At 44.4% G+C, this 12,491-nt stretch overlaps 1 protein-coding gene across 2 annotated transcripts in view; it reads right to left on the bottom strand.

Moving 5' to 3' along the window:
* GMIP (GEM interacting protein) overlaps positions 1-10,610 on the bottom strand; it is a 273,982-nt gene extending 263,372 nt beyond the window's left edge. For both annotated transcript variants that reach the window (XM_069231744.1, XM_069231745.1), the window contains exon 1: positions 8,985-10,610. In XM_069231744.1, coding sequence (XP_069087845.1) covers positions 8,985-9,240 — 256 coding nt within the window. In that variant the 5' untranslated portion in view covers positions 9,241-10,610. The remainder of the gene's footprint in view (positions 1-8,984) is intronic.
* Between the last annotated feature and the right edge of the window lie 1,881 nt (positions 10,611-12,491).

Raw genomic sequence — 12,491 nt, 5'->3', positions numbered from 1 at the left:
CCTCTCTTCCAATCAATGAGAATATGTTGCTATGTTAAAACTATTGTATTTGACTGCTGGCGGCAAATCATAATCGTTGTGGATAGCTATCATAATAGTTGCAGACAATTAGTGCATCCCTGAAACCATATTTTGTTGGCCTTCAGAGATGCAGCAGCCCAGCCACAAGCTGTTTCCCGAATTTTGGAATGGAACGCACTCTTTTTTTTGCCTTGTATTTGGTAAAACTTTATTGTTGGTGGATATGCTAGGCTCTCGCCAGTGGAAAAAAACATTAGCTGAAAGCAAACATATGTTTTTTGGTCTCAAAAAGTACACATTGCCAATGTAGTCCCTCTCACTGAAGGGAACGACTTTGTGTGTGGGCATGCTCCTGTGAAAGGACAGAATGCCATTACGCACAGTGAGTTTGCCCGGTGGCTGAACTGGCGAACCTATTGGCCCGTTCAGTATGTTTTAGTGGGCTGAAGAAATATGTGAATGATACATCACTGAGAGGTGGGCAAGCCACTGAAAGCTCGAGCCAGGCTTGAACATGAAGCCCAGCTCTGTCTCACCTTAAGGTCTTTTTCAAACTTCAAGCCCATAATGAGCCGATCTTTCATGTGGCTTCTGCCTGCCACCCGTGCCCTATCCAGGATGTGGCCTTACCACCAAAGCTGCAAACTTTAGAACTGAGGAACCACATGTGAGTCTTGGCGTCAGTTTAACATCCTGTGATTCTGGGCAAATCAGTTGTTCTTACTGTTCCTAAAAAAAATGAATGTGACCATGTGTAATGTAACTGGTGTTTATGTAAAGCTCTCCAATATCTTTGGGTCGAATTTGCGCTATAAAAAAGATGCAGAAAAAAGCACAGAGGTTAAAACAAAGCATTAACATAAAAAGGAGAGACAGGTTCCCTTTTAGTGGCTGATTTGTACAAAGTGAAAACAGAGAATGTGGCTTCAAAGCTTAAATTATGTGACCTTGGGCAAATATTGTATTCCACCAAAACGTCTTTTTCTTCATATTTGGTATGAAAGCACCTTTAAATAGATGACTTCAGAATGCCAGCTGAGAAAAAAACTATTGTATGAATAGACTATAATGCTGCATAATAATAATCCCAAACACATACAAGTATTGAGGAACAACTGTCTTGGCTTTTGTTTCACTAATATCACTGTCGACAGTGTGCGGATGGTAACAGGAATGGTTCTAAACTCATTTTTTTTAAACTATAAGTCCTTTTAAGTGCAGTACTATAATGTGGCGTATTGATGTCGAAGCTTCCACCTGTTAAAGAAATACACTTTAAATTTTGAAGAAACTTTATCATATTTTACGTGATGTTTGTTGTGTGATTTACATAGCAAACATTTTCATGGCTTGGCTTGAGGCCAGGCTCTAAGCGCCAGCCAGATGTTTGTCTTGACTCTGGCTCAGCTCTCCCTTTCAATTTGTTGGTACGCTCACCTCTGACATCAACATACCAGTGAATGACGAGGGCCGGCTGAAAGCCGCTGCAAGAAAGTATAGTGCATATATAACCTTAATAAAATTGAAATTACTTGCCTAAAGCCAGACCTGAAAATTGCACTCACTCCAGTCCTTATTTCCAAATCTACCTTGATTGGAACTCCTGGTTAATAAACTCTGCCACAGGCTTTACTGGGTTCCTATGTTGAACATATAATCATTAATAGCATCATGTTTAGTGCTTTCATTATTATTGTCATGATTGTTTTATATGATACTTTCCATTAAAGTTTTGTCACTTGATAGCACCTTACAAGCTATTATTTATTTATTTGCTATTATGTACTTATAAATTACCCATCTCAATGGTATTCATTTATTGACATCAAAAGAATGTAGGTAGGGCTGAGCTGTGCTTTTGTAACATCATCTCATTATTAAACAATGTGTTTGTTGTGGAAGACATAGCAACTGTTCCACATTTAACCATACATTATTATACATATATATTGTTATATTATTTGACAATACAATATACATGCTTAGTAATTGAATTTAACTATGAATTTGATATCAACTGAGTGTCCGTTAAGCTTAACAACGAAATCACAGAATATATTTTAAGGAAATATAGTCAACTGTGTTTCTGAAACAAAAAAAAATAATGCACAAGAAATTGAGGAAACAGTATGGTGATGGAATATGAAGTGATATGAATAAGTAAATACCTTCCAGATCTAAACCTTCAAGGATTTAAAAACTGTACAGAGCTAGAAACATTTTTCCATATTCCAAAGAAAATGTCCATCTTGTTCCTTGGTTTATATATTACTTTTTAGGTCTGGCATTTGTTGAGGCCTTTTGATTTTGCTAATATAGAGTATGTTACTTGAAGAGGCTTTTAATTAGCCCTCTACATCCATTAGTGTGTTGTTGAGTCATTCACATTTTTCTTCCACCCACTACAGCATACAGAATGGGGCAGCTGCAAGGCCATCAACAGCCATTGGCTAACGTCACAGTGAATTACTTCTTTCACAAGAAGAAAATCCACACACAAAGATGTTCGCCCTAATGCCAAAGGCTACCATTGCAATGTGTGTTTTTTGAAACAGAAAAACATATCTTGGCTTTTAGGCATGTTTTTTATGTTAATGGTAGCCCAGCAGCTTCTTCACTTTTACAAAATAAATTAAAAACAAAACGATAATCGATTAAGCAAATTGCATGACAGACAGACCTATTGGCTTTGCCAGTTTTTCTTTACCATCGACTTTAACATTGACTGGATTTACCATTCCTACGGTCAAACCTTGAATGTCAGGTTTATATCTTGCCTTCTCTTATAATTCCTCTCAGTCACCACTGAGGTCGCAGCAGCCACGCTGTGCCCTGTGGTGCCGAGAGACCCAGTGGTGTGATGTTGGCATCTCCAGTTTGTCTGAACCGTGTAATCCAGGGCAAAGAACGTCAGTGAGCATGAGTTGCCTTGAGGCCAGAATTTGGGAGTGCTTGGAAAAGGGGGAAAGACAGCCCCAGAATGGACCAGAGAGGAAGGCGTTGATGGATGAATAGGTAAGCGTGTAAATGGATGGATGCATGAACGTAATTATTGTCCCTGCTTTAAAGACTAAGCGAAGAGAAAGCTTGGTGGATATAAAAAATACGGGTTTGTACTGGATGAGGAATAACGCGGTGTTAGATTACTGTATGTATGAAGAAATTATTATAGTCAGAAGAGCTCCCGGGTTGGTTCAGGTCAGGAAGAACCTCTCTGTAGATTCTGTTGTAGTTAGTTTCAGCGACCATCTAGTTGCTGATTACCTCCTCTGCACACCTCCCCGTTTTAGGGAAAAGGGTTTAATATAGGTCTTGGTTAATTTTTATAGGTCACTGGGTAATGTGTGTACTCCTCGTCATCCCCTTCCCTCTGGTTCTTTAGCAGATCGCCCTCCTGCATTTAAAGTCCCTGAGAAGAGCCCTGTGCTCCACTGGAAGGATTATAAAATAATGGTTGCCCATCACAAGGGCACAATGAGGTGAGAGGCATCGAGGAGAGGCTATCAGTCCTGAAGATCCTAGAAACTCCCCAGTAAATTTACCAGCTGTCAAGCCCTACCACGGTACGTATTCCCCACCACATAGTAGCATAAAGTGGGACTTTCCTCTAAGTTGACGAAGCCTGACTGGCTAACCTTCATTGTGGATTTTGATTTTATTTGTCTGCGGGATACATCGATTGGGCCTTGATCCTTTCTCTATTGATGGTTTTTCTGCCTTTTGCACACACGCGATACTATCCACCCCTGGCAGAGCGACAGGTGGGTCAGCGTGTCTTATTTCAGTCTAAATTGCAGGTGGGGTGACTTGGTATATTCTTGACTTTCTGACCAACTAGCTGGTTTGTTTAAAGGGTACAAGATCTTGGTGGTCAATTATTCTATTAATAACTTTAACCTAAGGAACTGTGATATCATCAACTCACTAACCAATGCCTTAGCCTAAGAGGTCACGAGGTTTAAACACGACTGGTCTTTGATATGGATGGGTGATTTGAAAGTGCGAATGCGTGAGTCTGAGTCCCTTCGTGCCCGTGGGGTAGCCAGCGCATTAGACTCTGGACACACCCATTTCTTTCCAACATAGTCTGGAAGATGATTTCCTCAATGCCATTATGATAAAGTATCATCTGTTTTTTGCACTGCACGCGTGTGATTCATCAGGAGCCCGGGAATCAACTTTTACCGGCAAGTGCGCAGAAATCTCAGAAACAGTGCGAGCATATCCTCTAGGTTCCTGGGCGGTGCCGCATTGTGCCAGTGATCATACTCCTGTTGCCCTGCCTCTCTCTCTGTTATTACTTTCATTAGACAGGCAACAGAGTAGGAGGAGCCAGGAAGTGGAGGGTGTGTAAAACAAAGAATTATTATTGAAATAAGATACTGAAATTTAATTAAGGCTTCTCGATCAGAAGTTCACTCATCTAAGCAAACAATTTAGCCCCTAATGAATTCTGCATGCTCTTGGTACACTTTTCAACTGCCAATAAGCTAATGACAAGCCCTGTAAGAGCCAGCAAGGCGTATCCCCCATGGCTGGTTTGGCAAAGCCTGTTGCAGTTCTCATAATAAACCGAAGGCCGCACTTAAAACTAAGCCCCAAATGGTTTCACTAGTTCGGAAATGTAGACATGATTATAAAAAGGCAATTGAATCCAGAAGGTCCTGCATTGGGGAAGAAGCCTGGGTTTCATTGGCACCGACGGTTGAGTGTCGAGCTAATAGAGCAATCTGGAAAGTAGTGAACACCCTGGATTTTAGGGATAGGAGGGCGCCTACCCAAATTCTGTTGTTCTGCCCGCTAAGTGGGAAGAACATTTTACCGAAGTACACTCTTGATCATATAATTTGGGTAGTTTTGTTCTGGATACACCTCCCACTCCAGTTATTTTTCATGTAGAGGAGGTAAAAGAGGCAATCATGAGTAGTCCTAGCGGGAATGCCCCGATGGTGTGCCAGTCGATCTCTTAAAGACTATTGTTAATCTCTGGGCACCTATTGTTACTAATGTCCTCAGGGCAGCTGCGGCAGCACACCTCCCAAAATCCTGGTCTAAATCTATAAAATTGCCAATCTACAAGAAAGGGGACAAAGCGAACCCCACCCCTGCAGGCCAGTTTCCTTACTCGACTCCATCATACAGGTGGAAGGAAGGCTCCTTCTAGCAAAGTTGGAAACTTGGCCTAAGAGAAAGCTATCCTTTCTGAGGTCCAATTTGGTTTCCGACGAGGGCTTGGTGCTATAGAGTAGTACCTAAGCCTATACCTGCTAGTCTCGAACTATGCAGTAGTAAAGGCTGTCTCTCTGCACTCGCGGTTTACGGATTCGTCAAGTGCACGTGACTTGGTGAACGGGCCCAAACTTTGACAAAACATATTGAACAGAGGAGTTGATTCATGAATTGTTTATTTTCTGACCGAGTTGCATGCCAACACGACTGCCTGTATCTGTTATGGCCTATGGGGTGAATGCACTACTTCTTTTAAGATAGTCAAGAGTGCAGGCCGGAGGCAGGTTCTGGTCCCTCTTCTTTTACTTTGTATGTTAATGAACTATGGAATTATTTTAAGGTTAAGAGGTCAGTCCATGCCTCAGGTGGGTTTATGCCCACTGCCCGTACTCCTTTATACTGATGATGCAGTCCTTATGGCAAGTACTGCGAATGGCCTCAAATCACTGATAGACTTATTTGTTCGTTTTATGGAAAAATTGGATTTGCCAACCAACATCATCACCAAAGAATTCACAATGGTCTGCGGCCACTATTAATAAAAAGCAGGCTGTATCATATTGATGGTGTCCTAGATCGGCCTATAAAAACTTTGCAATACCTTGGAGTTCCCTTGGATTTAAGCCTCAAGTGGGAAAATTGTCATAATGTCTTAGTATGCCATTTCTGGAACGCCATTGAAGGTGGTATTAAGGGGCATATTTATACTCCGTTTGCGCCGAATTTGCGTCGTTTTTTTCGACGCAAATTCGACGCAAAACTAACTCCATATTTATACTTTGGCATTAGACGCGTCTAGCGCCAAAGTTCATGGAGTTAGCGTCATTTTTTTGCGTGAACACCTTCCTTGCTTTAATGATATGCAAGGTAGGCGTTCCCGTCTTAAAAAATGACTCCGATGCATATGCGTCGGATTTATACTCCCAGGCAAAAATGACGCCCGGGAGTGGGCGGGTCTAAAAAACCTGCATTAGCGCCGGATTTTAGCGCCTGGGTCAGGGCAGGCGTTAAGGGACCTGTGGGCTCAGAATGAGCCCAGATGTGCCCTCCCCTGCCCCCAGGGACACCCCCTGCCACCCTTGCCCACCCCAGGAGGACACCCAAGGATGGAGGGGCCCACCCCAGGGACATTAAGGTAAGTCCAGGTAAGTATTTTTTTTTTTTTTTTTTTGTGGCATAGGGGGGCCTGATTTGTGCCCCCCTACATGCCACTATGCCCAATGACCATGCCCAGGGGACAGAAGTCCCCTGGGCATGGCCATTGGGCAAGGGGGCATGACTCCTGTCTTTGCTAAGACAGGAGTCATTTCAATGGGGGATGGGCATCATAAAAAAATGGCGCAAATCGGGTTGTGGTGATTTTTTTGCCTCAGCCTGACTTGCACCATTTGTGGACGCCCATACGCCATTTTCCCCCTACGCCGGCGCTGCCTGGTGTACGTCGTTTTTTTTAACGCACACCAGACAGCGCCGGCGGCTAACGCCGGCTAACGTCATTCAATAAATACGGCGCCCGCATGGCGCTTCAGAATGGCGTTAGCCGGCGCTAATTTTTTTGACGCAAAACTGCGTTGGCGCAGTTTTGCGTCAAAAAGTATAAATATGGGCCTAAATTTTTTAAATAAATTAGACTCAAAACCGGTTAAGGAGATGCTAGAGATACTAGAGATTTACAAAACTCAATGCATCTCCTTTGCTAGCTGCGGGGCGGCATTTGGGTGAATAATGACGCTAAGGTCTTCAGTTGGCGGAGAACACCTTTCTTTGAAGACTTTAGTCTGTTACGTAAATCAACATCATTTATTTGTCTTACTTAGCTTAGACTAACTTATTTAGAAGATCTGATAAATCTCCGTTTATTGGCTTTGTGGTTAATCATCTGGAGTGAAAACCAAACCTCGCTTACCCGTAAGATCATTCTGGATTGTCTTTTGCTAAACCATGGTCGCCGCATACTCTTGATGAAATATGTTAAAAGGAGCTTCAAAAAGGTTGGCTTACCAGGAATTCTCTCCTCTGAAGAAAGAAATGTTAAAACAACTATTTACGGGGAAATGCAATGAGGATAGGCTGTTGCTGGAGGCAAACAAACCCACTGTTGGCCCCTATATTCCACGTCACTACAAATGTAATTGAACTATATCCCTGTTTTTATTACTATATTTCATTCAAGCGATTAGAAATCACTGAACTGCCTTCCTTTTCTTTACAAGGATTATCATCTAATTTGATTTGTGCATCTGTTGTTAACTTTTTAGATTGCTATGTCAATATAAGGAATCAACTGTCTGTTACATAAGATGTTTTTGGAATAGAAAAAAAAACTGCACCAATGCCTTATGTTGCTAGGCCTTTTTTGCACTTTTGAACCATTGAAAATAGACTCATTGTATTTTTTAATTGTCTTTTTTATGTATTCTATAACTTTTTATTAAGTCTTTTAAGGCCAATATGAGCTACATAAAGAATAATGACTAAGTGAAGGTAATAATGTGTCCTGGAAATTATTAAAAACTCAATGATTGAACAGCTTCATTGGTACAGGAGTGGCAAATGTCCGATGAAGGAATTTGCTTCCATCTTCACCCCGTGAACTGGACCACGGATGCAGCGGTTTGTAAAACTTCAGGGAAGTCTAAAGGGACACTGGTGATAAGAGGGCACTTGGGGTGAGCGGTGTAATTTTTTAGTTTGCCTTTAATGGTATAATATGGACTAGGCCTGCGACGGGTTTAAATGCTGCTCTTTAAATCTCATTCATCCGTGTTTGCTTGCCACTTGGTATTGTAAAGTTGAGGCATATCAGCCTGACTGCTCGGTTCTCACCGTAGGGTTTAATGCAATCACATGCCCCGCTCTCTGCTAGTCAGCTGAGCAGGTTAATGCCCGGGCAGCAGGCACACATCTGTATTCTGCAGGTCCAAGCAACCTGCCTATAGTGCAAGGATGTGCAACGTTGCAAGTTCCAATGTCAATGGCGTAAGTCATGGCTCCATCGCACAATTTATGGCCCATTGTATTTAACCTCTGGGGTCATTATAACTACAAAGATAGCCCGCAGGGTCACAGCGTTGGCTGCAGTGATCTGTGTATGAAAGCATCAAATACTAAAGCTGTTAAGACTGCTCAGTAAGTTAGTACTCTTGCTGCGGAGCTCTTTTTTTATTCAGTGCAGGTCACATTTTCCAGTTCCAGGATGAGAGGGTAATGCAGTGGGAGATGCGTTAATGCGGGACACTTTGCCTCATGAAATTGAGATTCAACACCATTTCCGATCCAGTGAATGTGGGCATTCTGATTGAGATAAAATTTTGGGGTGTCTTAAAATTTTGGGATACCACATGCCCACAATGCTAAGCCTATAACAGCGTTTCATTATAATAAGCCGTCCTATCGGCTTTGCCAGTGCTTGTTTGCTTTGCCACCAGTGACCTTAGCTTTGTTCTAGTAATGGCTTAAAACAAGAGTGTTTGCCTTAGTTTGTGGGTTCAGCGCTGGACTCAGTGGTAGCTATCAGTAATTCCCTATCTCGAACTCTGTTCTGCGAAGTGAAGGTCTCTGAATGGCCGCGCCCCCACCTAGTAGTGGACTAAAGAGGTCTGAGGGGAATTCAAGACAACACAGCCTTGGTGCTTACAGCGCCGATGTTTAATCGTGCTAGATGCGGCTTCTGAGCACAGCTGTGGGCACCGGCACTCAAATGGTCACCACAGCATAATGTAGCGTTGACTCACCTTGGCCTTGAAAAAGCGCCCTGAAGTTATGTAGCTTCTGGTCTACCATCCGCAAGCGCCCGGTCACCTGGAGCACGTCCTTAGGACACAGGTCGAGGTGCACCTTTGAGCGCCCGACCACTGGTTCCTGGATCGAGGCCCACAGCGCCACTAAGAAGCCAGTGTCCGTCTCAGGGTCGCGGGCCGGGGGGGCGTCTGCTGGAGGTGGGGCGACTTCCGAGCCCTCGTGGCCGGCCGCAGTCCTCGGGTCACCCATGACTAGCCAAAGGAAGCGGGACGCAAAACCTCAGGCCCTTGGGTTTGGCCTGCGCGGGCCCTGTGGGTGGCACAGACAGCTTTGCCCAAAACTGGCAGCCGAGGTGTCGAGGGTCATGTCTTCATAGCCTGCAGAGGGTGACGATTTGGGAAGCTACCTCACCTTGCCCCCTCAAGGTGTGTGGCCGTCCTGAGTCAGGGACGCGGCCGGTGTCACCATCATGCCCGAACTATGGAGCACGCCTCCCGTGGAATTCCAGAAGGATTGCTGGATGTCGGAGGAGAGCTCTCCTGGCTCCCAGTGGGTCGAGTTAGAGGCCCAATCGGCGCCCGTTGAGACAGAACCAAGTTTCAGTCCAGTGCTACCCACTTCAAACTGTGCACTCCTGGGCACATCGCTGTAACCTCTTCATGTTTATGTGGCAAACCTGCGAATTATTTCATTCAGGCTTACGACATTTCCGTTCTGTTCTGTTTGGTTCTTGATGTTCTTGTAGCCTTTTGTTCTTGCCTTTGGCTCATAAACACTTCTATTTATGTGGGGTGAGCCTGCTGGTTCCCGTTCTTGAAGCTTTCGCTTTCCGTTGCTCTCGGACCTTTGGGGTCCCAGATGTGTTGATCCTTTTTTTCCGATTAATCCTGAATTTGTTGGTTCCAGAGGTTCTGGACTTCCTTGTGACCTGGTGTTCTTGAGCCCTTCTATTACTGAATTCTAGGGCTCGTGGTTGTCTTGGTCTAGTCAGTTCCTGTTTTTTTTTAAGGATTGGCCTTCCTTTGACCCTTCTATTTCTGCTGCTCTTGCACTCCTTGGTTCTTGGTGTTCGCCGATGCTTCCGTTTTTGATGCTGTTGAACCCACTAGTTCTTGGTTGTCCCGAATCCTCCCTCCAGTTACCAATGGACATAACACTTCCAGTTTCTGATGTTTTTGGATTTTGGGTCACACGTTGTCTCGAACCTTTGCGATTACCAATGTGTTGCCCCTTTTGCAGATCCCCGACAGGAGGCTCTTGCTCTCAGTCTCCTGATGCTGACAGTTAGAGAACTAGTGCACCCCAGCTTTAGTATCTGAATTTCCCCTGCGTCTGAGTTTCCAGAAGACTTTGCGAGGACGATACCTGTCTGTGCACGTAGCGCCTAAAAGCGTTTTGTTATGCTGATGGCTGTACACGAGTGCGCGTGCTCTCTCCTGTTCCACAGTAGACCTCGATGCTCGGAGTTGCCCTATTCGCTCGCCATGTCTAGTGCCTTGCGGGGTGAGGACCAGGAGGCACTCAGTCTCGGAGGCACTCAGTCTCGGAGCCCTTCAGAATATCCGTCGTCCTCTCACCGGCTTGGCACAGATTTCGGTCTCAGTGGCTGCTGCACCTTCACTCGGGGGAGGGGTGAAAGAATGCCCCCGCCTTGCAGAACCCGGTTCCGGATACTCCTACTTGGGACAGGTAAGTTAACCCTTCACAGGCCGCCTTGGGACACGAGCCAGCGGGGAGGCGCAGCACCGCGGGGAATGTGGCGTGGACTCCATCAGCAATTTACCAAGTAGACGCTGGAGAAGGGGGAACGCAGGCGCTGGAAGTAGGGGTGCGTGCTACCCCAGAAATAACTATCCTAGAGCTGGAAGGTGAACGAGCTATAAAGATGCCTTGAAATGTCTTTATCGTGGTACATTTGAACTGCGGTGAAAGCCAGAGGTCAAATTTCAGGCTATGTCTTCTGACAAATTGCTGCTTATTTGCTGAACATGTACATCGGTGTTTCCTTTTTCTCCAACTGCAATGTGAAAGGAATTTCTAAAGTGAATGTGTGGCACTCTTGCACAAGTTCAAGAAGAGTGAAAGAAAGGCTGCCATTTTTGCAACACAACAGTTAAATAAATGCCAATCTATTGGACAGATATTTAAAAATAAACCAGTGGTCAAGAAAGCACGAAGAATGCATTTTTTGTAAGTATGATGGAAGCAGAGATTTTGAGTAGGAATCAAACAAATGAATACACTTTAGTGATGTGTATCAGATAATTAGTCGCTAGAACCCTGCGTTCACACATTGCTGTTTGTGTGCTATATATTTTTATGAGCAAAATTGCATATCAGTGAAAATGTAGTAGCCATTTCAGTGGACAATGTGCTGTCTGTAAATGTAACAGCGAAGGAAGCGCCCCTGGCACAAAATACAGGTAAACTATCTCATTCGGCTAATGCAACTGCTGCAGAAAACTATGCACAATATCATAAAATAAAATGATGGGCGGCGTTGAAACTTTTCACTCACTCACCCCCAGTCAGAGATCTGGGTTTAATTCATTGCTATTTTGCTTGCCAGGTTACCCCAGACCTAGCCATATGCAAATCAGTCTTGACCCTGCATCCCATGGCAAGCGTCCTGCCCAAACTGCCAAGCCAAGTCCTACCTGGACCAGAAACAAGCATCCTGGATTCACTTTCAGGGTATCACTCCTCTTCAGCCAGCCTAGCTTGAATCCAGTGGCATAACGAGCAAAGGACCCACGTTTGGGCATTGCCTAGCCACTTAGGGCGCACATAGCAACATCACAAAATAACCAGGAAGCTGAGTGTTCCACAAAGATGACCATGGCATTCACCCCTCTGCTGCGAAGATCCACATATGAGGTGCAGAAACAGTTTTCAGTCCCATTCAGAGGGACCCTGGGTAAATATTCTTGCTGTAGACTAACCTATAGGTTGTGGGCATGAATCTCAACAAAATAGCTTAGAAGATAAATGCCCCCGTTGCAAAGTGTCCCTCAAAATCCTCAAGTCACATAATCCATCTGCGGCATAAATGTATGTGTAAATATGGAGTCGCATGGTCCAATCACAGTGAGATATCTCAGTGGGTAGAAGCATCTACTGCAGAGGATGGTACATAAACTGCAGATCGCAGACTCCAGTAAAATAACCTTTATGATAAACCACCTGCTGTGAAGCGTCATGTATAAACATCCTGGTAAGATATATTAAAGTATAAATGCCCCTGCTGCGGTTTCTACTCTCCAACCCAGTTATGTAGATCAGTGGGTAATACACATGCGTCAGGTACGAAAAGGATGTTACTCCTCGCATTTCACCTCTTCAGGACAATACCGCTCTCTTCTCTACAGAGGGTTGTAATGGCCCCCAGTGGCGCCATTTCACCTGTGAATGACATTCTTTTACATACAGAAATATTCCAGGTATGCTGCTGATGCGGAGTGGAATGCAGAGCCGATGAAGCGGGGAGAGTAAGTGCACAT

The sequence above is a fragment of the Pleurodeles waltl genome, chromosome 4_2, assembly GCF_031143425.1.
Source record: "Pleurodeles waltl isolate 20211129_DDA chromosome 4_2, aPleWal1.hap1.20221129, whole genome shotgun sequence".
NCBI classification, from domain to species: domain Eukaryota; kingdom Metazoa; phylum Chordata; class Amphibia; order Caudata; family Salamandridae; genus Pleurodeles; species Pleurodeles waltl.
The sequence above is the reverse complement of the archived record's forward strand: the minus strand, read 5'-3'. Positions and strand labels throughout refer to the sequence as shown.